This window comes from Alosa pseudoharengus, unplaced genomic scaffold (genome assembly GCF_046254945.1).
Source record: "Alosa pseudoharengus isolate Yale_2024_CS ecotype anadromous, Long Island Sound unplaced genomic scaffold, YU_APseudo_1.1 YU_APseudo_1.1_scf_1, whole genome shotgun sequence".
Classification (NCBI taxonomy): Eukaryota; Metazoa; Chordata; class Actinopteri; order Clupeiformes; family Clupeidae; genus Alosa; species Alosa pseudoharengus.
Window position 1 is genome coordinate 29444693 of NW_027468564.1, and position 24875 is coordinate 29469567.

A 24875-nucleotide genomic window follows, 5' to 3' on the forward strand; every position below is an offset into this window, starting at 1 on the left:
TCGATTTTTTTACAGTCTTAAGTGGTTATGATAAGCAATATAACAGAGAAGAGAGTGGTGATCACTGAGCGTTGTTGAGGTACATTGGTTCACGTTAAGCTTTTTCCTTATAGGCCTCAATGAAGCAGCAACGCTTAATGTCAAATAATGTCCATAATAATTGGACTTTGGGTTTGATATTTTGACAGTTTTATGTGCTTATTAGGAGCAAAATGAGAGAGAAATTCGGAGATCATTGATCGTTGTATAGGTGCATTAAATCACGTTAAGCCTTTTCTTATAGCCAGCAGGCCTATGAAATACTTAATGTCAGATAACGTCCATAATAATTGGACTTTGGTTTCGATTTTTTGGTAGTTTCATGTGCTTATGAGGAGCAATATATGACAGAAATTTGGTGATCGCTGAACGTTGTTTAGGTATATTGATCCACGTTAAGCTTTTTCCTTATAGGCCTCAATGAAGCAGCAACGCTTAATGTCAGATAACGTCCATAATAATTGGACTTTGGGTTCGATTTTTTTACAGTCTTAAGTGGATATGATAAGCAATATATGAGAGACATTTGGATCACTGAGCGTTGTTTAGGTACATTGAATCACGTTAAGCTTTTTTCTTTTAATATAGGCCTCAATGAAGCAGCAACGCTTAATGTCAGATAACGTCCATAATAATTGGACTTTGGGTTCGATTTTTTTTACAGTCTTAAGTGGTTATGATAAGCAATATAAGAGAGACATTTGGTGATCACTGAGCGTTGTTTAGGTATATTGGTTCACGTTAAGCTTTTTTCTTTTAATAGGCCTATACTGCCCTACAAAGCCAAAAGGCAGTAACTGCATTTTTGGTCGAAAATGAGTTAATGTCATTTTTGGGATATTAAAGACTTCCTTTATCATGTGGATAAATATCTATACTCAATTTGACTGTTTTTTAAAAAAAATAGAGGGTTGTGTTCACCGTAACTCCCAAAACCATACAAGCAACCATGGCAGAGAGCCACAACTGCAGTTACTGTTCTTTGGCTTTGTTCTGTACAAGTACAGTTACCATACTCTGCCTTTGGTAGCAAATATTGATTATATGTCAGTTACTGCCTTTTGCCTTTGCACGACTCCTTATTTTTAGTACATAATACAAAGGCAGAGTACAGTATCTGACAAATAAGGGTCAAAGGTCAACTTTGAGCACAAGTTTTTTTTTATATACACACATTTCTTCATCAGGGCAACAATTCACCAGATTTTCATTGCTCTACCTATAATAGATTTGTGTAGACAAAACAAAACACTTTAAAGTAATTTTTCTCAGTTTGACACTCTGGTCAGTTACTGCCTTTTGCCTTTGTAGGGCAGTATAGGCCTCAATGAAGCAGCAAGCAACGCTTAATGTCAGATAACGTCCATAATAATTGGACTTTGGGTTCGATTTTTTTTAGTCTTAAGTGGTTATGATAAGCAATATATGAGAGAAATTTGGTGATCACTGAGCGTTGTTTATGTAGCCTACATTGAATCACGTTAAGCTTTTTTCTTTTAATATAGGCCTTAATGAAGCAGCAAACGCTTAATGTCAGATAATGTCCATAATAATTGGACTTTGGTTTCGATTTTTTGATAGTTTCATGTGCTTATGAGGAGCAATATATGACAGAAATTTGGTGATCGCTGAATGTTGTTTAGGTATATTGATCCACGTTAAGCTTTTTCCTTTCAATAGGCCTTAATGAAGCAGAAACGCTTAATGTTAGATAACGTCCATAATAATTGGACTTTGGGTTTGATATTTGTATAGTTTTAAGTGGTTATGATGAACAATATGAGAGAGAAATTTGGTGATCACTGAGCGTTGTTTAGGTACATTGAATCACGTTAAGCCTTTTTCTCGCCATAGGCGTCAATGAAGAAGAAAACGTTAACGTGAGATATCTTCTATAATCGTTGGATTTCGGTTTAGTTTTTTTGACAGACTTAAGTGTTCATGACAACATATGGCCATGCGAAATTTGGTGATGATTCATCGTTGTTTTCCTACCTTAAGCCACGTTAAGCTTTTTCACGTTAAGCGTTTTAGAATGTCCCAATGATGGGCTAAAGATGATGTGCTGCTGGCTAACGTGAACGCTTAGCAGCTACTGTTACCAGCTAGCCTAAGTTGACTCTAGCATGAATGAGTTTGTAAGTTAGACAGTAGGCTACGATGTACATAGACTGAATATGATTATTCTAAAGTTTCACTTGTAAGTAGCCTTCCACCACTCTACTGGATGGTGGAGGATGACTGCAACCGTAGGCCTACTGAATGGATGGCAGGGAAGCTCAGCACACGGGAATTTATAAATGAAGAGTGAATAAATGCACTTTCTTTTCAAACTGATAACAAGTTGTCAATGGTTATTTATGCAAGGTTGTGTAGCCTAAACCAGACATACCTAGCCAAATGTATCCTGGCTGTAGATAAAGCAGGGTATGAATTTCCCAATATTTTGCCAGATTAATGGTTTACTGCGGTTTAATATGAATTGAAATACTATTGAAATCGCATTGATCTTTAGTTTGGTTGTAATTTCAACATTGTTTCAATATTATTTTAATTGAAATATAATTGAAATTCCGCTGGTCTATAGTTAATAAATCAACATTATTTTAATATTAACTGAGGGTGCAAACTGATGTTGAATCAACATCGAAATCCGACATTGATTCAATGATTTATGGATGACAATGCAATGTTGATTCTACATAGTTTCAATGCCCGTCTGCTATCTGGGTAGGTCCTTATTGATATTATAAGATTAACGTACCTGCAGTAAAAACCAAGCATGTCCGATAAACATCCTCAGATTTATGTCGGCTTCAAGGAGAAATGGGAATGCCATTTCATGTGAACATCGTCCTATCCTTATTAGACGTTCTCTGCGGTACATTACAGTCCTTGTAGGAAGCGTCCATTGTTTTTTTCAACCCACTTTTAACTTCCAACAAAATTACGTCTCACTGCAACGATGCGCCATCTAGTGGACAAACGACTACTTATCACCAATACTGGAAAATCAGCCATGATGATGGTGATGAATATTTATTATGGCTTTCTTTTAATCCTACTGAATTTGTAATTATGTATCGGCCGTTCTAATACCGATAGTATGTGGGTGCCTGTGTGTGTGTGCATGTGTATATGTGTGCACCGCCATCTACAGGCCAATGAGTGTACAGTCACTAAATGTACACATAACCTAATTTTTTTTAGACCCCCCCATCGATGAAATTCTACGAAACTTGGCATACCCCCAGAGAATGCCAGGTCAATCATACACATAACATTTTGTGCAGTTCTGAACATCTTAACTGAAGATAGGGGCGATTAAAGCAGAATAATATTGCATTTTCATTTTTTACCGGGGGGGTGCAAATCACAAATGAGTGATTATGGGCCAGGTTGATGTGGGCCCTTGAGACCAACATACCATAAAAGATTCTTCATCCTCAATGCCACGGTTCAGGTAGTTATTTAGGAAAAACTGCTTTTTTTGCGGTTCGGGGGGCCCAGCACGGGGATAGAGTGGCCCCCGGGGACGAAACGAAATTTTTCCGTAAAAGTCTAGTGGGGCTACTTACCCACCAAATTTCATGTGCCCCGGTGGTTCGGTGTCCCGGGTATCGTTGACCAAAAATTCAGGAAGTAGATGACGGGAAAAAAAAAAAAAAAAACTTTGACAATCCCTATATGACCGCTTCGCTAGCTTCGCTAGTGGCGGTCATAATAAATAGGCTACTTTAAGGGCGTAGCCAGAAATTAAGGTGTGCCTGTGAGATTTTTCGGTGGCATCAACCCAGTACAAGTGAGGGGCGCATATGACAGGTGGAACGCAAATTACCTGTAAATGTAAACACTATGGGCTACTGTAGCCTATGTCAGTGCTCTCAAAATCAACGTGATCACGTAATGACAATCAAAAAACGCACGTTAAAATATGCTACTCGCAAGAATAATTCTTCAGAGGCTGCACCATATAATTCATTTTAAAACGTAAATGTAGATCTAATTAGAAAAAATAATAATCCATAAAGCTATTTTAAGTTAGAATAAAAAACTTAGAATGCAGTGCCTATTTTAGAGATTGGTTTTATTGTAAATCAACACGTGAACTAGGCTTTGTTTATTGCTTAGCAAACTGTGTAACCGATTGGCCGAAGTAGCCTGAGCTATTCATACTGGGAAAATATCCTTTGAACAGACATCAGGAACCACGATCAGTGAGGAACAGGAGTTACCTCCACTTACTTTACTCCTAATTTGCTGTGCAAACAGTCATTTCAGGGTCTCCGATGACGCGTCCATAATGCGTGCTGGCTGCGTTTTGAGGCTAGTGCAAGACGGCGGGGCTTGGATTTAAACATGTAAACAATTTCATCATAGATTGCTTTCAGGAGCTTCTGGGAAATGGAGTTGCCTTAATTTATTTAGAGAGTGAATAAACTTATGAAACAGAGAAGTATTGTCATGTAATCCATTGATTTCAACAATGTAACTGTATTCTAAATACCAACTTGTAACTGTATCGGAATACAGTTACTCATAATTTGTATTCTGAATACGTAACGCCGGTGTTACATGGCAACTGGCTCCCGTGTTAACTGGCTGCGTTGATGACGTTTCATGATTGATGACGAGTCTTTGACAGATGTGGCCGCTTGCAGATTTGTCACTTTCTGATATACTAGAGATGCACACAAATATGCATGACATGTTTAAAAGTCAAAATTGTATGTAGTACTACATGCACTGGACCATGAATATGCCACCCAAAAAACAAACACCTAAATAGCATAAATTAAAGGAACCATATGTAAGATTGTGGGCAAAACTGGTACTGCAATCACTTTCAAATTACTGTAGACTGGTTTATCCCCTCCCCCTTCCCCCTGACTCGAGATTGCCAACCCGGATGCTGAAACACTACTGACTTTGTGATTAGTAGATAGGTGGAGGGTGGTGCATCAGGCCAAAACACAACATGACATGACAAAACACAACATCAACATCAGTTGAGGGCTGCAACTTCACTTTTTAAATGACAATATCCTGGCTGGACTACTGTTGTCAGTGATATAAGTATTTGAAATTAACATGATTTCTTAATGTCTAGTGACATTTCGGGGCCATTTTATGATTAATTGAAATACATTTCTTACATATGGTTCCTTTAACTTCACGTGGGTATCGAACCACGAATAAATTGACCTGTTTGCTTGGTAATCAGACGTCTATCAACTTGCGCCACGAGCCAGCTAATGGCACTCACAGAAATTGACTTCAGTTGTATGATTAAAAGAAGTCAGCTAACATTATGATAATTGTAACAAGTTAACATAGCTGTTCATGTTATCTGGCTACCATGTTATCATGCTACCGTTGCCCAAGCCATTTAGTAGGCCTTCAAAGTATCATGGTTAAGTTTTACAAACGTTTCACTGAGGTTAGGCTGTGGCCGCCCCTACCTGAAGTGTCTGTAGAGCAAATAAATCAGCAAATAAATCAAATAAAAATGTGTATCCTTGTGTTGTGTATCCTTTTGTCCAGCCTATTCTTTTAAGAATTCAGTTCATGAAACACAGACACTGAAACCCACACTGCAATGGGCAGGAGAAGTCTATAACGTGTCCATATACAAAATTTGCGCACAGGGAGAGTCAAAACTCTTAGGCTTATAGGCTATTAACGTTAATGTTGCTGACATGTAAACATGGGTTTGATATTTTATTTATATTTTATTTCCCAATTCACACATTCATGCTTCTCCTGTGGCTCAACATGTTAATGCTTATATAGCCTATTGCTTTTTCACGCAGTCGACATGGGTTCAATCCTCCCCATTACACGTTTTTTTTTTAATTATTATTATTTATTTATTTTTAGACCAGCAACGCTTCCTAAATTTAGGCTACAGATACTAGGTGGCCACAGAGAGCCTGACCAGCAGTCAGTGAAATGTTTGAAAACTTAACCATGATACTTTGAAGACCTACTGGCTTGGGCAACTGCTGTAGCAAGACAACACCATCAGCCATGCATGTTAACTTGCTACAATCATCAGCTGACTTCTTCAAATTGTATAGACTAAGTCAAACTAGATGTGAAATATGACCGCCGCTCAGTCCTGCACATCCATTCCGCGAAAATAAATCATATTAATGAATTTGTCTCCATCTTCTACTCCATTCCCCACTCTTGAAACTTTTGTGTATGCTTGTTTGAAATGTGTGTTTGCACACATTCCGCACACAAAGTAGCCTACTGGCGCTGCAAAGGTGAATAGATTTGTTTCTGGGCCAAAAAATCTGTAACATTGTTATAAAACCTTTAAAATCTCTAAACAATCACAAGTAGGGCAGTTCATCACAGTCCATCCATTGCAACTGGACTGATGAAAGGTACACCTGTAGGCTACATTGTATTTGGGAAAAGCAGAAGGTAGCAGCATAATGTATTTATTTATTTATTATTAAACAAAACAATCCCTGTCAGTTCCATGCAGTTTTCAACAGCTATCAAGAAGAGAGGTCATGTCATGGATTTTTGTGAATGTTTCTTCTTCTACATATGCATACGTTTAGTCATCTAGTTCAAATGATATTCAGCTTTATTGTCAATGCACAAATGAAATACCAGTAGTCTAAAACAAAATGCCGTTTTTCCCAGTGGTGCAAATAACTGACATGTCCAAAGGGCCTTCATGAAATGCGTTGCGAGACTGTTCATACACATTTTAACGGGCAAAGTTGAAGAGCTACTCTCCGTTATTGTTTGTGCAAATAATATGCTGATTCATGTTCCCTTGCATTTTGCAACCATGAGGTCAATGGTTAAGCTCAATCTTTTGACGCAATCTTTTGATTTTCACCCAGCCTAGTCCATGGTAGGCGCCCGATAGAAATATTGTTTAATTTTGCGATTGAGATATCCACGCACTGGCGCCCCCCCTGCGACGTGTTCGCCCCCCGGTTTTAGAGCTATTCTAAATGCAAAAATGCATAGAGGGAGTTATGACAAAACCGTGACTGTTAACAAACTATAAGCTATATAAGGTAGGCCCTATGCTAGGCCTATTACACAACACAAATTGTCGCTAGGCTATGCTGGCGACCCAAATAAAATCTCCGTTGGAACCAATGGCTTACACCTTACAGTATCAAGCTGCCACCTCTTGGCGAAAAAGTTAATAGTTTTGCATATCAGTAGTAATACATTTCACGTAGCTGTGAATCACGGAAAGGGCGAATGAAGTGGACACTTCTAAACGGAACCCAACCCACTGTACAGTAGCTCAAGGTCTGTGGCTAAAGCAGCCATAATGAAAGCGTTTTCATTGTTTGGATACTTCACACACACGTGTTTTTTAATCGCATAGTACAACTACCAAGCTGGAATCAAAGCACATCGACTCCCCTCTCACACCCTAAACACGCACTTCGAACAAACAAAAAGCGCCTCAGTCTCACGGAATAGCCATAGGCAAAACTGTATCTGACCCTTGTAACGTTGGTACTAAATCATTCATCGCAAAGAATGATTTTTGTAGCACGTGCAACAAATATGTGTAGGTACAGCCCTGCCCTGAATACATCTCAACGTGCGCTCTAAAACATCTGGTTTAAATGGAGATGTAGATCGATCATAGACAGGTTATCTTTCAGGTAGCCTAGGCCTATATATTTTCCATTAAAAAACCATCACGTAGCGAACGTGTTGTGGCTAACTCACTTAGCTCCTGTTAGTAGCCTAGGTTATGGTCATAAGCAAATGAGATGACAGTCGAAAGATACAATTAGTGCTGTTATCGATTTGCTTGGTAGCTTATAAACGCATTTATGGTTTTCTACAAATACATCAATAATCAAATTGGCCTCCATCACTCAACCATGCTAACGGTAACATTATTTTACCTACGTTCTGCTATTGATAGGATTAACGTAGCCTACCTGCAGTAAAAAACAAGCATGTCCGATAAACATTCTCAGATTTATTTCGGCTTCAAGAGGAAATGGGAATTACATGTCATGCAGAAATCATCCTACCCTTAGACGTTCTCGCGGTAAACTACTGTAGCCTACAGTCTTGTCCTTATAGGAAGCATAGTGTCTTTCCAACCCATTTAAGATTAACTTCCAACAAAATTACGTCTCACTGCAACGATGCGCCATCTAGTGGACAAACGACTACTTATCGCCAATACTGGAAATGCAGCCATGATGATGATGATGAATATTTATTTTGGCTTTCTTTTAATCCTACTGAATTTGTAATTATGTATCGGCCGTTCTAATACCGATAGTATGTGGGTGCCTGTGTGTGTGTGTGCATGTGTATATGTGTGCACCACCATCTACAGGCCAATGAGTGTAGAGTCACTAAATGTACACATAACTTAATTTTTTAGACCCCCCCATGGATGAAATTCTACGAAACTTGGCATACCCCCAGAGAATGTCAGGTTAATCATACACATAACATTTGGTGCAGTTCTGAACGTCTTTACTGAAGAGAGGGGCGATTAAAGCAGAATGATATTGCATTTTCATTTTTTACCGGGGGGGTGCAAATCACAATTATTATGGGCCAGGTTGATGTGGGCCCTTGAGACCAACATACCATAAAAGATTCTTCATCCTCAATGCCACGGTTCAGGTAGTTATTGAGGAAAAACTGCATTTTTTGGGTTTCGGGGGGCCCAGCGCGGAGGGGGAGTGGCCCCCGGGGACCAAACGAAATTTTTCCGTAAAAGTCTAGTGGGGCTACATACCCACCAAATTTCATGTGCCCTGGTGTTTCGGTGCCCCGGGTATCGTTGACCAAAATTTCAGGAAGTAGATGATGGGGAAAAAAAAAATAAATAAATAAAAAAATAAAAATAAAAAAACTTTGACAATCCCTATATGACCGCTTCGCTAGCTTCGCTAGCGGCGGTCATAATAAATTTCACTATGACTTATCAGCTGGTTCATGGCGCAAGTACGTAGATGAATGGTTATCTAAGTGGTTTCATTTAGGAAGCAGGTTCGATACCCACGAGTTATTATTAGGCTATTTGTATTTATGTTTTTGGTGGCATATTCATGGTCCAGTGCGTGTAGCGTACTACAGACAATTTTGACATTTAAATATGTCATGCATATTTGTATTTGTTCGTCTCCAGTTTCCATCAGAAAGTGACAAATCTGCAAGCGGCCACATCTGTCAAAGAAACGTCATCACTTGTGAAACATCACCAACGCAGCCAGTTAACATGGGTGCCAGTTGCCATGTAACACCGGTACATGTATTCCGTTACTCCCCAACACTGCCAAGAAGCCACACCCAAGTGAACTTAATGACTACAGGCCTATCACTCTAACATCACACGTGATGAAGACAATGGAGCGACTGGTCTTGTGTATACTTAGACCCCAGGTACGCCATGCACTAGACCCCATAGACATAATATACATAGACGCTGCATTGGCTGCTGGAAACAAGAAATGCGGCCGCCATCTTGGACCGGTCATACTCCTCGTTGCGTTGCAGCAGAAAACACAAGATGACAGCACTGTGCAGCATGTTCCTGCTCAAATCGGCGGACCATACTCGGGGGATTTACTTTTCACAAGTAAGATTTAACATTACCGTACTATTGGTTGTATTTTGTATTTTCGAACAATGTGGCCTGTATCATAGCTACATGTATGACCTTTGCAGCAAAAAAAAAAAACGTGTGAAAATCTGAGGTATGAATAATTTAATGCGCTGACAGCTCATTGCATCAGCCAAACAGATTACACTTAGTGGAGTGGATGACCGATCCAAGATGGCGGCTCCACGTCTCGTCAGTGCTAGTAGGGAGTAGCGGTCGATGCAGCGTCTATAGTATATTATGTCTATGCTAGACCCGCTACAGTTTGCATACTAGGAGAAAGTGGGCGTGAACACAGGACACATTCTCACATAGACAAGGGGACAAGTACTGTGAGAATCATGTTCTTTGATTTCCCGTGTGCTTTTAACACCATCCAAGATCTTGCAGATGAGTGTGGACGCTCACCTGGTATCCTTGATTACAAATTACCTCAACGGGCGGCCACAGACTGAAGAACCGTCTCTCTGACACTGTGATCAGCAGCACCGGAGCTCCACAGGGAACTATGCTCTCTCCAGTCCTGTTCACCCTGTACACATCTAACTTCTGCTACTACACTGAGTCATGCCACATGCAGAAGTTCTCTGACGATACTGCAATAGTGGGGTGTATCAGGGACGAGCAAGAGGAGGAGTACAGGAGCCTGGTGGAGGACTTTGTGCAATGGTGCAAACTCCACCACCTTCAACTCAACACTTCGAAGACCAAGGAGATAGTGGTGGATTTCAGCAGGTCTAAGCCCACTCTGCTACCAGTCTCCATTGATGGCGTCAATGTGGAGGTGGTAAACACCTACAAGTATCTGGGTTTACACATGGACAATAAACTGGACTGCTCAGACAATACTGGAGCACTCTACAAGAAAGGGCAGAGCAGGCTGTACTTCCTGAGGAGGCTGCGGTCCTTCAATGTCTGTAGTAAGCTCCTCAGGATGTTTTACCAGTCTGTTGTTGCCAGCGTCCTCTTCTATGCTGTGGTATGCTGGGGAGGAAGCACAAAGAAGAAGGATGCAGGGCGACTAGACAGGCTGGTAAGGAAAGCAGGCTCTGTCGTGGGAGCCGAACTGGAGTGCATCACTTCAATATCAGACAAAAGGACCCTGAACAAACTGATCCACATCTTGCACAATGATCACTCCACAGCACTATTACAAAGCAGAAGAGCTTGATCAGCTGGAGACTTCGCTCACTGTTCAATGCTTCACTAAATGGAAGAGGAGAGATAGACTTCTCTGCATAGTCTGTCTGTCTTTTTATATTACTTTGCCTACATTATTCTCTTATATGTCCACATTTATTTTATACTGCTAGACTTTATTCTTGCACTGTTGCACTGTTGGACTTACTTATTTGCACCATCACCATGACACTCACTCTCATAGAGCACCTTGCCATGCATACAGAATCACAGGCTCAGGCCCTGCCCTGTCACTGCAAGCCCCTCATGCTTATTCATCCTTAAACACACTATGGGCCCTATCATGACGTTCTAAAGTGCATCGTCACTCGTCAAAAGTCTATTCAAATTTAGTAGGATGTCCAGTTCACATTGGGAGGGGTTTCGTTATCAAACGTGGAGCGCATGGCGCAACAAGGTGTTCCTAGGTTTTTTTAATCAGTCATATGGGTGTGTTTGGGGCGTAACATCATTTAAACCAATGAGAATGACATCTGTCATGCCCTTTAACGGCGCAACGCGCGATATGTCAAATAAATGCATCGGTATTTTGGCATTCAGCGGCGCATTTGAAGGAGGCTGCTTGCGAGACCTTATGGAATAGTCATTCTTAAACCATGTTTTACTAAAACCTAGCATAGCCTTCACGCATTTGCACTCGTCTATTATTTGAACTCATTGGCAAAGTGAAACTAACGTCACCAAGGTGCCAGTCAACGAAGACAGTTATATGCAGTTAATTTCACTATTGACTGACAATGGGTTACCATCGAAAACATAGGCTGAAAAAAGCAACACTTGTTGCTTATATCTTGTGACAGTGCGTCTTCAGCTGTGCTCCATATGTGTCTCTCGCCTCTCCCCTAATCACTTTTAACCATCATTACCAATTTGCAAATGATGGTGAATAGCTACTCATCATGAGATGTACAGTATTTCGTAATATCTTTATTCTAATTATGTTTCCCATTGTAATCGTGCAATTTGTAATGCTTTGCATGACGTGCGCTGGTGTGCATTCATGAATGATAGAAGGATGGTGCATGCACCTGCCAATATGACTGTTGACATGCACTCTTAAAATAGCATATGAACATTCTCGCCATTGACTTCTGACCAGGTTTAGGTGGTGTACGGTAGCGATTTTAAGACAACGCGCCAGGCCCCTCCCTATTGCCACACCCCTGGGCGCAATGTTTAAAAAATAAACGTGCAAAATACTGAATTAAACTTTGCACGGGTGGAAAACGAGCTTTACGCCATGCGCTGATGTGCAAAATACAGCCCTATGTGTGTATTATTTTTTGGTCCTTAGCTTGCCGATTTCGATTGACAAATTTTAAATATGAAATACTGTGCGTTAAGGTAGCACACAATTACAGTAGTCATACTTCTGACAGTTGATTTTGAGTTTTCTTTTCAGCTACGCTTGCATGTTAGCATGACTCGACAGGTAGCCCAATTCGACACAACACCAGCTGCAGGAGCAGAGACCTCCCTGATAGAAGAGGGCCCATCCTGAACAGCAATTGCCTGGCTGAATGGAGGAGAGCGGCTTGAAAGAGCCTCAAAAATGCTGGAATATTTGAAAATAGCCTTAAAGAAGGCTGGACTATCCTTTTCTCTTCTTTTCTTTCAAAGCAATAAAAATGGTGATAGGTTAGGGGAAAGCATCCAGGGGAGCAGAGAGAGTACAATAATGGGACTATTTTAAAAGTGGTAATATCAAATAGTGTAACACTCACTTTTGCTGCTAGTTGACACTGATGGTAGGCCTGGTGCAGTTGTTGTGCTTGGTGCAGATGTTGGAACTGGTGCAGACATTCAGACAGACATAATTACTAAACTTAACATCAAACGAATGCATCAGGCTTGTTAGTATGTGGCTAGTGCATATGTTGCTGTGTCTACAAGGTCCATTGATCATGTTAATGTTTACTCCACTGAAGTTAACTTACTTCATCATTAGTAGTTTCTTGTTCATACATAATTTATCATCAGTAAAGCATTTGTTCACAGTTATAAATGGTTTGTTCATAGTAAATAAGCCTATCCAAAAAATATGTTTAGAAGTACATGATTTATACTTAAAAAATAATGAAACAACCACTTATAAATGAAACATTTTCCCATTATAAACCAGTTGCAAACTATTACAAAATGTTTTGTTCATCATTTGTAAAGCATTGCACTGCATCTGTCTCCGTCATGCAGTCCTATATGTGTCTGTGTTTCATCAGCATCAGGTTTTTGTCAGTGGGTTTGTATCAGATGCAGAGCGGTGTCTTGTTTTGTTGTTGAGTTCTCCTTGATTTTTGTTTCTGTAGATGACAGGATTTGAGATTTTTCGATACACTGCAGTGCCAGTTTTTTTTTTTACCACTAGATGCTCCTATTTTGCCCTTGTGTGTTTTAGTGTTTTCTTTTGAGTCTAATAAGATTGAGTCTGTAAGATTTGATGGACTGTTTTTGGATCTTGTGTTTTTAGCCTGTGACTTGTTTCTCATTTTGTGGTACATAGCCGGGAAAGACCGACTGACGGCAGGAAAGACTGCACCAGGGGTGGATGGGCTAATTACCCTCTCCACAGGTCCTCAAACTGGGGACACCCTAACTAACTACGAGCACAATTGATGAAAGACAGCTCGAAGGTCCACCTAGAGGCGGGATGCAAGATGGACCAATTTGGATGGATAACACAGAACCGACCGGCATGGAAACGACTAACGAGCAAAGGATCCTGAGGAGCTGCAGCTGTGGGTGGTCGAACGTGATAACTTACAGGGGCCTGCGGATAGACCAAAGGAAAGCTAAATGCGGAGGGAAGGACCAAAGGCAAACTTGCACTGCGCAAGCAGGTCAGACAAGGAGAAGTCAGAGCCAGGTTGAGCACCACAGTGCTACTGATCTCACCGTTGCAGATGGTCACAAGGAGATGGAGCAGCCGTACCAGCAGCAGGCCCAAAGTCAAGAACAGGAGTCAAGAGCGTGAGCGTCACGCAGAGACACCCAGCAGCAACCCCACAAGACAAGCTAGAAAGTGTGGGAGAGCCCAACCAGACAGACCAAAGTCAAATGGCCAAAATCCATTGAAAAAGCCACCTGGGAAAGCTTCGACCAAGATCTGCACTCCATCTTCGAGAATTCACTACGAGGCAGCACAATCACCAAGCTAAATCTCTTTGGCAGCATTGTTTATGGGGAGGGCAAGGAGAGATTTGGGGAGGTAGTCCAGAGGAAGAACATCCCTAGAGAGGTGGGAAGGCGTGAGCAAGAGATTCACAGGCTCGTGAAGGAGAGGAGGCTGCTTAAGAGGTCCTGGCGGAAAGCAGATGAGAACGAAAAGGAGGGTCTGAAAGTGCTCTGGAACCAGATCAGAATCAGGCTTGCAACCCTGAGAAGAGCAGAGCGGATCCGGAAGCGAAGAGGCAAGAAAGAAAAGGAGCGAGCGAGTTTCTTTCGGGATCCTTTCAGATATGCCCGAAGCCTGTTGGAAGAGAAGAAGAGCGGGAGGCTGGAAGCCACTGAGCAGGAACTTGAGGAACACATCAAGAACCAGTTAACCGACCAAGCGAAGAACATCCCGATTGGGTCGCCAGGGCATGTGCCTCGTCCTGCTGATTGATTTCGACACGACACCGCCCAAGTGGTCTGAAGTCAAACTAGTGGTAGACAGGGCAAGGTCTGCCTCTGCACCAGGTCCCAATGGCGTGCCCTACAAGGTTTTTAAGAACTGCCCCATGGTGCTGAAGCTGCTCTGGAGGCTAATGAGAGTAGCATGGAAGGCCCAGAACATCCCCTCAGAATGGAGCCGAGCCGTGACAACCTTCATCCCAAAAGAACAAAATTCCTGCAACATCAACCAGTTCAGAGGCATTGCACTTCTAAACGTGGAGTCTCTCCTATCCTCTTCACTGCAGCCTTTGAAATCATTCTCATTGGTGGGAGACAGATGGTCTGAGGGGTGAGAGGTCAGTCAGGCCAACGACTGCCAGCCCTGCGGAGTTACATGGATGATGTAACCACCCTTCTTCAAACAGCAGCCTGTACCAACCGGCTAATGAAGAGGTTTGAAGAACTCCTTAGTTGGGCCAGGATGAGGATAAAACCTTCCAAGTCCCGGAGTCTCTCCATACGCAAAGGAGCCAGAAATGATCACATATCTTTCACAGTGAACAGTGAGAAGATCCCAACACTGGCAGAACAACCCGTACGGAGCCTTGGGAAACTGTATACAGCCGACTTGTCAGATCAGCATATGGCTAATACAGTGATGTGAACTCACCGAAGGTCTGACGCGGATCGACAAGAGCCTTCTGCTGGGTAAATTCAAGATCTGGTGCTACCAATTCACCTTATATAGGCGGCTAATGTGGCCTCTCAAGATGTGTGAGATCACCACCTCCACTGTACAGAAGATGGACTCAAAAGCCAACAATTACATCAGGAAGTGGCTGGGCTTACCCCGGAGCCTCTCCAGCGAAGAATGCACTTCAACTGCCACTGAAGTCAATCCTGCTGGGCTACAGACAGGAGAAGACGAGGCTTGTCCTAGAGCTGAGGGACTCGTCAGACCCATCTGTGCAGAACACCAAAGCCCCAGTCCGAACAGGTCGCAAGTGGAGGGCAGAACTAGCAGTCGACCAGGCTATCAGCAGGCTGAAACACCAAGAGATTGTTGGTAGGACACAGTCAGGGAGAACTGGCCTGGGGTGGGGAACTGCTCCAAAGATGTGGTCCAAAGCCACAAGGAAGGAGAGGAAAGAGTTGGTGATCTCCGAGGTGGTCAGGACAGAGGAGGAGAACTATCAGATCAAAGCCCTCAGCCAGTGCCAACAAGGACGCTGGACTACCTGGGAGGGAGTAATAAGCAGGACTGTAGGCTGGGCTGACATGTGGAAGATCCCCCAAGCCAGGCTGAGTTTCCTCATAAGGTCCACCTACGACACCCTCCCAAGCCCCAGCAACCTCTGTCCCCATCCTGAGGACACACAATACATTTGGCATCTTTTGACCACTAGGAGGCACTATAATCACAGGAAGTAGGCTCACATCTCAGCAATGCTTTCACGTATAGAAACCAAACTGGGTATAATGACTTGGGTCCCCATTCCGAGGACACACAAAACATTTCATGACCTTTGACCACTAGGGGGCGCTAGAGTTACAGGAAGTTAACTCATATCTATGCACTTTCATTTATCAAATCAAAACTTGGTACAGGGACTCGGGACTCCATTTTGAGGACACACATATCATTTGGTGCCCTTTGACCTAGGGGTCGCTGCAACTAGCAAAAATGTGTTTTGGCATTTGACCTTTGACATGTACGCCCGATTTAGAAAAATGAGGCACTGTTAGAATTCTTTGATCATGCCAGGTTCAACGCAGCATATTCCACTGTCTGCTCACGTTAGTGACCACACCAGAGCAAGCACACTTTCACAGTTTGACTTTGAAATCTTTTTTTTTTTTTTTGGAACTTGCCAAATCTGAACTTTTCTCGTTTAAGCAATAAAATTTGATTGGAATTTCTCATTTTGCTGGTAACTAATTGAACATCACTCAAGATAATAAAATAATGTTGCAAACACTGTACGCATTTATCAATATAAAATCACAAACTCTAAATACTACCATTCTTCATGTTGAGTATTACTTCAGTGAGGTTGTCCACTGAGAGAGGAGAGTTCTGCTGAAAAGAGACGTGGACACCACACCAGTATGTCCCAGCATCCTCTGTAGTGAGGTTGGTGATGTTCACCATGAAGAATCCTCCAGTGGTGTTGTCATAGAAATAGAACCTATCTTTACCTCTGGATTCTTTTCCAGGATTGAACTCTTTGCCAGCTTTGTGAGTCGGTGGGCTTTAAACCAGTTTGAGGTCAAAGGAGTGGATCAGGGCCAAAAAGTCCGCTGAGCCTGGGGCATCTAAGTGGATGTTCATATCGCCGAGAGCAAGAAGCGGACAGTCATGCTCAGGGATGGAGGACAGCAGGGTGTCAAGTTCGTCCATAAAGTCGCCTAGTTGGCTTGGAGGGCGGTAGATGACCAGCACGTAGAGTTTTGCTGGGGCGACCACTGTGATGGCATGGAATTCGAATGAGACATATTTGTTTGAAGGCAGTCAAGGGTGAATTTCCATTTGTTGGAGATCAGCAGGCCCGTCCCACCTCCTCGTCCAGATGGGCGAGGGGTGTGGGATAGTGTATGGTTAGTGGAGAGTGCAGCCGGGGTGGCAGTGTTTTGTTGACTGCTAGTTGACAGTTCCACAAGCCCATGGAGAAGGAGGTTTCTGTAGGTGAGGACCGTTTAAGTTGCTGGAGGTTAAGGCGATTTCTGCCCCTTTTGGCATGATGCCGTTTCCTGCGATGGCCGGTGATAACATATATGGTGGAATAGCACATTTTTGCCTTTGTCGGTGCCTGTGCTCGGTGAACTTGCACAGGTAAACTTGCTCGTCTTGACCGCGTCCGTCTTACACGAGGACGGCTGAAACGAGGACTGACGCTTACGCTGACGCTTCAGCAACAGCCACTATTGTTATGCTGACAGGAATTGCATGCAGCTGTCCTCGTGTCTCACTAATGATGAATCAGCGTAGACCGCCCTCTGACGTTCGCACAGCTTAGATTGTTCAAAAGGGTGTTAATTACTGTCAACTGAAAGTCCGCTCGCTCACACCGACCAAACTCGCAGTTTCAAGTAGCCTCCTCCCTCAGCTGTTCCAAAACGCCCAGAGTCCAATTCTAAACAATTGGAGAGGATTGGCCAGTAGTAGCCTATGTGTTCTTCCTTTCTCTCTCCCAACTCACTGCAGTTGTTGTCTGATTACCTGAGAGGTGCTCCGATATTATGAGGAGCTCGTCACGTCTGATCCCGCCCTCTGACGTTCGCACAGCTTAGATTGTTGTGTAGTAAATAGTATTCACATGAAATAAAACATTGAGACCATTCAACAAAGCACTTCTGGGTAATAACACATTCAACACATGAACTGGTTGCTATGGACTCATCTCTAGGCTTTACATTATCCAAAACTCTCATTTCTCAGACGAGCATCAATTTGGAAGCGTGCATGCTACCACTTCTTCCTTCTCAAATGACTTGAAAAGGCTGTTTGCACAATTTCACAAATAATCACAGGGACCGAAACATACCTAACATGGCAACTTTTTCCGGGTTTATCACGTATTTTAACTTGCCGTTTTAATATTTTCCTGTAGAATATCCCATATTAATACTCTCATAACATTAGTCCTGCCATCTAGCCTGTCTCTGTGTTGTTCTGTTGTTACCCCCTTGCACTTCCAGCGAAACAGATGTCTTCAAATCATCGTTTTGCTTGCTTGAATGCAAACTTAGAGTGATGTTAACCTATTTAAGGTAACGGCGTGGTTGTCGTGAGAGCACGACTGCGCTTGCCTACGTGTCTACGTGCACACCTGCCTACCATCAGGCTACTAAGCTATGAGTAGTCAAGTCAAGTCAAGTTTATTTATATAGCACATTTCATACACAGAGGTCATTCAATGTGCTTTATATAAACAAAAACAAACAATAATAACAAATAAAAGCATAGAAGGGCAATATAGTCAAAGAATAGTTAAAAGGTAAAGATCATAATAAAAAGAAAACATAAAACACAAGGTAAAATCATTTAAACATAAAGAATAACTAGATGTACCGCAGAGCGGTACAAAATATGACCGCCGCCCAGTCCAGCACATTTTTTCCACAAAAAGAAATCACGCTGAAAGGCCTATATGATTCTAACTGTCTCACTAAATTGCATTATCCACACTCAATTCTCACTGGTATCTGCTAGACAACAAGTACCAAAACATGATTAGTTCATAGATTTCACATGTAAAATTCATTTTATACAACCTCACCTCCATCTTGCCTGTTCATAATTATGAGAAATTCTTGATTGTTTGTGTTATGTTTATGTTATGTGTGTGGGTGTGTGTGTGTGTGTGTGTGTGTGTGTGTGTGTGTGTGTGTGTGTGTGTGTGTGTGCGTGCCTGCGTATGTGCCTGTGCATGGAAGCGTACATATGTCTACTGTGTGAGTATGTGTCATACGCAGTGCCGGCCCAAGCCTTTTGGGGGCCCTAAGCAGAATTTGATTTGGGGGCCCCCTCCCACAACGCAGTCACCTGTGCTTGGCGATAATTGACAACTTCACACTATAATGTCATATTATAAATTAATTCAGTGAGGTTATGTATTAATACAGCGACTGATTATGAACTACTGTCCCCCTGGACACAGATGCATAAGGACCCTCTCCCCCTACCCTGTTTGTGCAAATGTGGGTACAAACGGGTGTGTGTGTGTGTGTGTGTGGGGGGGGGGGGGGGGGGTTAGATGTGATTTCCTGTATTCTGGTGCATTTTTGGGATGGTCAGCTGGAGAAGGGCAGTACCTAAATTTGTTCAGATTCATAGCCTTTTGCTTTTTGACTTATTGGTAGTGAATTCACACAACTACTTGGGGTTCAGGGTCCCTTGACCTCTTGGGCTCGGTAGGCTCATTCAGTAATCCATCCTTGCTCACATGCCAAAAATGTTTTGGGGCTCCAATCTAGACTTCTGGCCCCATGTGCTTGGTAAACCAATGTATTAATATAGTTGTTATTTACACCAACCCTGTCACCTTTTAATCTTAGAGGGTACTAAAATCACAGATTTATTTGAAACATTCATATTCAAAGTGAAGCACTAAGGGTGGTTTACTGAAGTTGAATTGACAAATAACAAAATACAACAGCATTTGTATTTGTTGTAAACAAGTACATCAGTTTAATGACTTGTTTTTCAACAGATTTGCTGAACAAATCCGCAAATGTGCATTAAATGAGCAATTTTCAACTACAAAAAAAAAAAAAATAGACAAACATTAATAATTAAAAATAAAATGTCCCAAAAAATAGATAATTATTCCTACTTCGTTCCTGGTTTTTAGGCATCTGCAACTCTGCAGTGGACGAACCTGCAATGATTAAATAAATACATAAATAAATAAAAAAAAAAACGATGTTAAATGTGTCGTGTCATATTAACAGGCTATGTAACCATTTGCCATCAAGAAAACCTCACCTTCTGGTAGGTAGAGTTAGGTAGAGGTAGAGATGTGCTCCAAAGGACTTCAACAGTGTCTCTGAAAAAAAAAAAATATTGCATAAGTGCATAGTTGATCGAGCAGAATGAGTTTATTTTGCTATCATTACTTACACTCAAATAACAAGCAATTCCACATGTAACAATTCATATTCTATTGGCAAATGAGGCATAATCAAAAGAGTATACTTAATTGCAGTATGGTGAACGCTTAACATGGTGATCTACTGCAGCCTAAATATTAGGGTAGCACCGCTACATCACTTGCCACTATCTTAATCAAATGTAAGTTTATTTTCATCACAGAAGTCTCCCCACCCAACATGGTATATTTTCTCAAACACTACCATCTCTCTCCAAAGATCTTAGAGCAGAGCGCACTGCTGTTCCATCTTTGCCTATGAAGCTGGAACGTTACCGATGCCCAGAGTCGCGCTAGTCAGTGGGTTGGGTTGGGACTGGGAGCCTGGGCTTAGTCTGTTGTTGCTATCAGACTTACCACTATGTCACATATTATAGAGCAGTAATAAACTATCAACACTTTCAGGTACGAAATCAGAAACAATCCCTCTGTGGTAAATTTGCCTTCAGCTACGTTTTCATGTAGCTAAGTTACTGTAGTGCTAATGTCCACTTCAGTCAGCTAGCTAACTTTAATTTACGACATAATAAGCCCACCTAGAGCAAGGGTACATGCTTGATTGAACATCCAAAACAATCCCAATATCCTTGACATCTGAAATACATCTAGATAAATATATATTAATGGGAGACATTTCTCTGTTGATGGCGGAGATTTAGCTCTGGTGATGGCTTATATTAGATCATGACAGCTAGCTAGCTACCTCAAGCACAAAACATACTGTAAATAATCATGCAAAACATACCTGTATCTTGCTCGTTTTTCTCCTCCTCTGTCATTTTCTTCGTTCTGTTTTCGGCACCAGAGAGATACGTCCTTTTTTGTGACTTGTCTTAACATTACCGTCTCTTCCGATTGTTGAACTTGATGCAGTGTCTGCACGAATTGTATATGCACCCGAGGTGTCTACTTTATGCGCGTGACTCAAAGGCTGGCAGACACAGTAGCAGTAGGCAGGCATATTGATCATGAAATCATAATTTTCTTGATTTGAATGATAATTGTTTCATTTATTCATTCATTGATGTCACTTGTTTACGTTATTTATTATGTAAAAAAAAAAAAAAAAAACTCGATTGGGGGCCCCCTGGTGGCCAGGAGGCCCCAAGCAGCCGCTTAGTTCGCTTATGCCTCGGGCCGGCCCTGGTCATACGTATGATTACTGTGAATGTGTGTGTGTGTGTGTATCTGTTTGTGCACATGTGTGCACATGAACTGGGTTAACATGACCCCTGGAGGCAAATATACGGAAAAAATGGTCATCCTAGGCCCTACAGTTCTCAAGATATTCACAGAGAACTGTGTCTGGCCTACCCTCCTTTCGGGGGGTCCAGTCCAGCGGGGGGGCTACAGATCAAAACGAAAAATGACAGTTCCATGCTATCCATGTGGGGGTACATGCCCACCAAGTTTTGTGTACCCCGGTCTTTCAGTGTCCCGGGAATCCTTGTTGGTGTACGTCACTAAATGTACACATAAATTGTTTTATTGTAAGGCCCCCCATGAACGAAAGTACACAAAACTTGGCATGCATTCGGAGGGTGTCATAATGATCCTACAATTTCAATTTCGTGCAGTTTTGACCATGTCAGCCAGAGATATTGTGATGAAAACACCTAATTTTTTGCTTTTTAATTTTTAACTAGGTGGCGCTATACATGAAATAAGTGGTAATGGGATAGGTTGACATGGCCCCTTGAGATCAACATACAAAAAAAAGGTGGACCTCCTAGGCCCTACGGTTCTCGAGATATTCACAGAAAACTGTCTCCGGCCACCTACAGGCCAGTTGGTGTATAGTAACATAAATGAATTTATTGTGTGGCCCCCCATGAACGGAATTCCACAACTTGGCGTGCATTCAGAGGGTGTCATAATGATCCTACACTTCCAATTTCGTGCAGTTTTGACTATGTTAGGTCACAGATACCTGCGATTACAACACCTCATTTTTACTTTTTTGTGTTTAACTAGGTGGCGCTATACATGAAATGAGTGGTTATGGAATGGGTTGACATGGCCCCTTGAGATCAACATACAAAAAAAAAATGGTCCTCCTAAACCTTACGGTTCTCGAGATATTCACAGAAAACTGTGTCTGCCCTACCCTCCTTTCGGGGGGTGCAGTCCAGCGGGGGGGCTACAGATCAAAACGAAAAACGATGGTTCCATGCTATCCATATGGGGTTACATGCCCACCAAGTTTCGTCTACCCCGGTCTTTCAGTGTCCCGGGAATCATTGACAGAAATTTGGGCATGCGAAAAAGAAAAAAAAAAAAAAAAAAAAAATCTGACTAAACCTATATGACCGCCGCTTCGCTGCGCGGCGGTCATAATTAGTAAGCAAAAACAAAGGCAAAAGTAGTAAAAAAGTAATAAAAGACAAGGTAGAATAATTAAGGCATATTCAGAATTTGTAACTCGGCGCAGTTAGCAGAAAGCATCTGAGAACAGTTTGGTTTTAAGTCTAGATTTAAAACTGGCTACAGTTGGGGCCTTTTTGATGTCATCCGAAAGTTGGTTCCAGAGCTAAGCCGCATAGCAGCTAAAAGCTGCTTCACCATGTTTAGTTCTAACAGTAGGTTTTACTAACAGGTTTTTCACCTGGGACCTGAGAGGACGAGATGGTGTGTACTGCTAAAGCATGTCTGACAAGTATTTAGGTCCTGCTCCATTTACTGATTTATAAACAAGCAATAGTGCTTTAAAGTAAATTCTGTGACTTACTGGAAGCCAGTGCAAGGACTTAAGAATTGGAGTAATGTGGTCAGTTCACTTTTAGTTTTTGTTAGAATCCTAGCTGCTGCATTTTGTATCACCTGAAGCTGTTTAATAGTCTTTTTAAGAAGGCCTGTGAACAGTCCATTGCAGTAATCAACCCTGCTGGAGATAAATGCATGAATGAGTGTTTCTAAGTCATGTTTTGACATCAGCCCTCTGAGTTTGGCAATATTTTTGAGGTGGTAAAAAGTTGATTTAGTTATCGCTTTCATGTGGCTGTTGAAATTTAGATCACTGTCAATTAATACACCAAGATTTTTAACAGTATCCTTTGCCTTCAACCCTTTTGTGTCAAGGAGAGTGGCAACCCTAAGTCTTTCCTCCTTTTTACCAAATATAATTACTTCAGTTTTTTCTTTGTTCAGCTGAAGAAAATTTTGAGACATCCAGGTGTTGATTTGTTCTATACACTGAAACATAGATTCAAGAGGACCATAGTCGTTTGGTGACAGAGCTAAGTAAATTTGTGTGTCATCTGCATAGCTATGATATGAAATCAAATTATTTTGGATGATTTGTCCAAGAGGGAGCATATAGAGGTTAAATAATAGTGGCCCCAAGATCGACCCCAGGGGAACACCACAGGTCAAGGACGTTGGTGTTGAGGTACAGTTTCCAATGGCAACAAAGAAGCTCCTTACTTATGATTGTACCCAGCTGATAACTATACCTGTAAATCCAACCCAGTGTTCTAGTCTGTGTAGTAAAATATTGTGATCAACAGTGTCAAATGCTGCACTAAGGTCCAGTAGCACTAGGACTGATGTTTTACCTGAATCTGCTGGGATATGCCTGAAAACCAGATCGAAAGTAATCAAAATACCCATTTGATGTTAGGAAGGTGGTTAATTGATTAATTGATTTTTAAATGATTTCGCCAATAAAAGGTAGATTGGTTATGGGCCTGTAATTGTTTAGCATGGAGGCATCCAGGTTATTCTTCTTGAGAAGTGGCTTTACAACAGCTGTTTTCAGTGACTTAGGAAAAGTGCCAGACAGCCGTGATACATTTACAATTTGAAGGACATCCGCCGCTATGAGGTGAATAACAGTTTTGAAGAAATTGGTAGGCAGAGTGTCTAAGATTCTGTACTGTTTTTTCAAGTGTTTCGTAGTCTATCAAGCTGAACTCTGACATCAAGTTAAGTTTCCCTCTGTTTGTTGCTGGAAGTTCAGGTTGTTGAATTAGTAATTGAGCAGATATGTTGAGTCTGATTTAGTCAATTTTACCTTTAAAAAAGATGAAAACTCATTGCATTTATTAGTTGAGAGAAGTTCAGACGCTAATTGTGAGGGGGGATTTGTTAACTTATCAACAGTTGAAAATAGAATACGAGTGTTATTTGAACTTCTATTGATAATGTTAGAAAAGAAAGACTGTCTTGCTTTGCATATTTCAGAGTTATATGTGCGGAGCATCTCTATGGATTTCATAGTGGATCTGAAGTTTGTATTTACGCCATTTTCTTTCAGTCTTCCTACACTCTCTTTTTAGAAGTTTAACTGCTGGATTTTGCCTCCATGGTGCTTTCTGTTTGTCCATAACTTTCTTGAATTGTAATGGAGCAATGTCATCCATAATGTTTGCCATTTTTGAGGTGTGTTCAAGTGATGAAATAAGTCTTCTACAGAGTCTGACAGTTGATTAGCCTGGCGGGCCATCCTTTATCATTGAAGTGTATAGTCTGGAATCGAATCATTCACCTGCTTAATCCAAGGGGCGGGCAGAGAATTGTCTTTCAAACTGCCTAGGCATGCAATAGGCCAGCGCTACGACAATATCCGTATCCGGTTGGCAAAACGGCAAATACATCCTTCTTCGAAAGGAATGACTTAAAGGAGAATTCCGGTGTGATTTTGACCTAAAGTGTTTTGAAACATGATACCGAGTGTGAACGTATGTCTCATAGCCCATCTCGGCTTGTCCCCTGCACTCCGAAATCTGGCGCTAGTTAGCCGATGCTACCAACAAGGCGGT

General features: G+C 41.7%; 1 protein-coding gene across 2 annotated transcripts in view; it reads right to left on the bottom strand.

Moving 5' to 3' along the window:
* Positions 1 to 24875, bottom strand: part of LOC143124683 (adhesion G protein-coupled receptor E1-like) — a 76142-nt gene that overhangs the window by 41659 nt on the left and 9608 nt on the right. Inside the window, exon 4 of one of the 2 annotated variants that reach the window (XM_076286395.1) lies at positions 12595 to 12660. The exons of the other annotated variant lie outside the window; for it this stretch is intronic. Coding sequence (XP_076142510.1) covers positions 12595 to 12660 — 66 coding nt within the window. The remainder of the gene's footprint in view (positions 1 to 12594; positions 12661 to 24875) is intronic. 2 annotated transcript variants of the gene reach the window in all.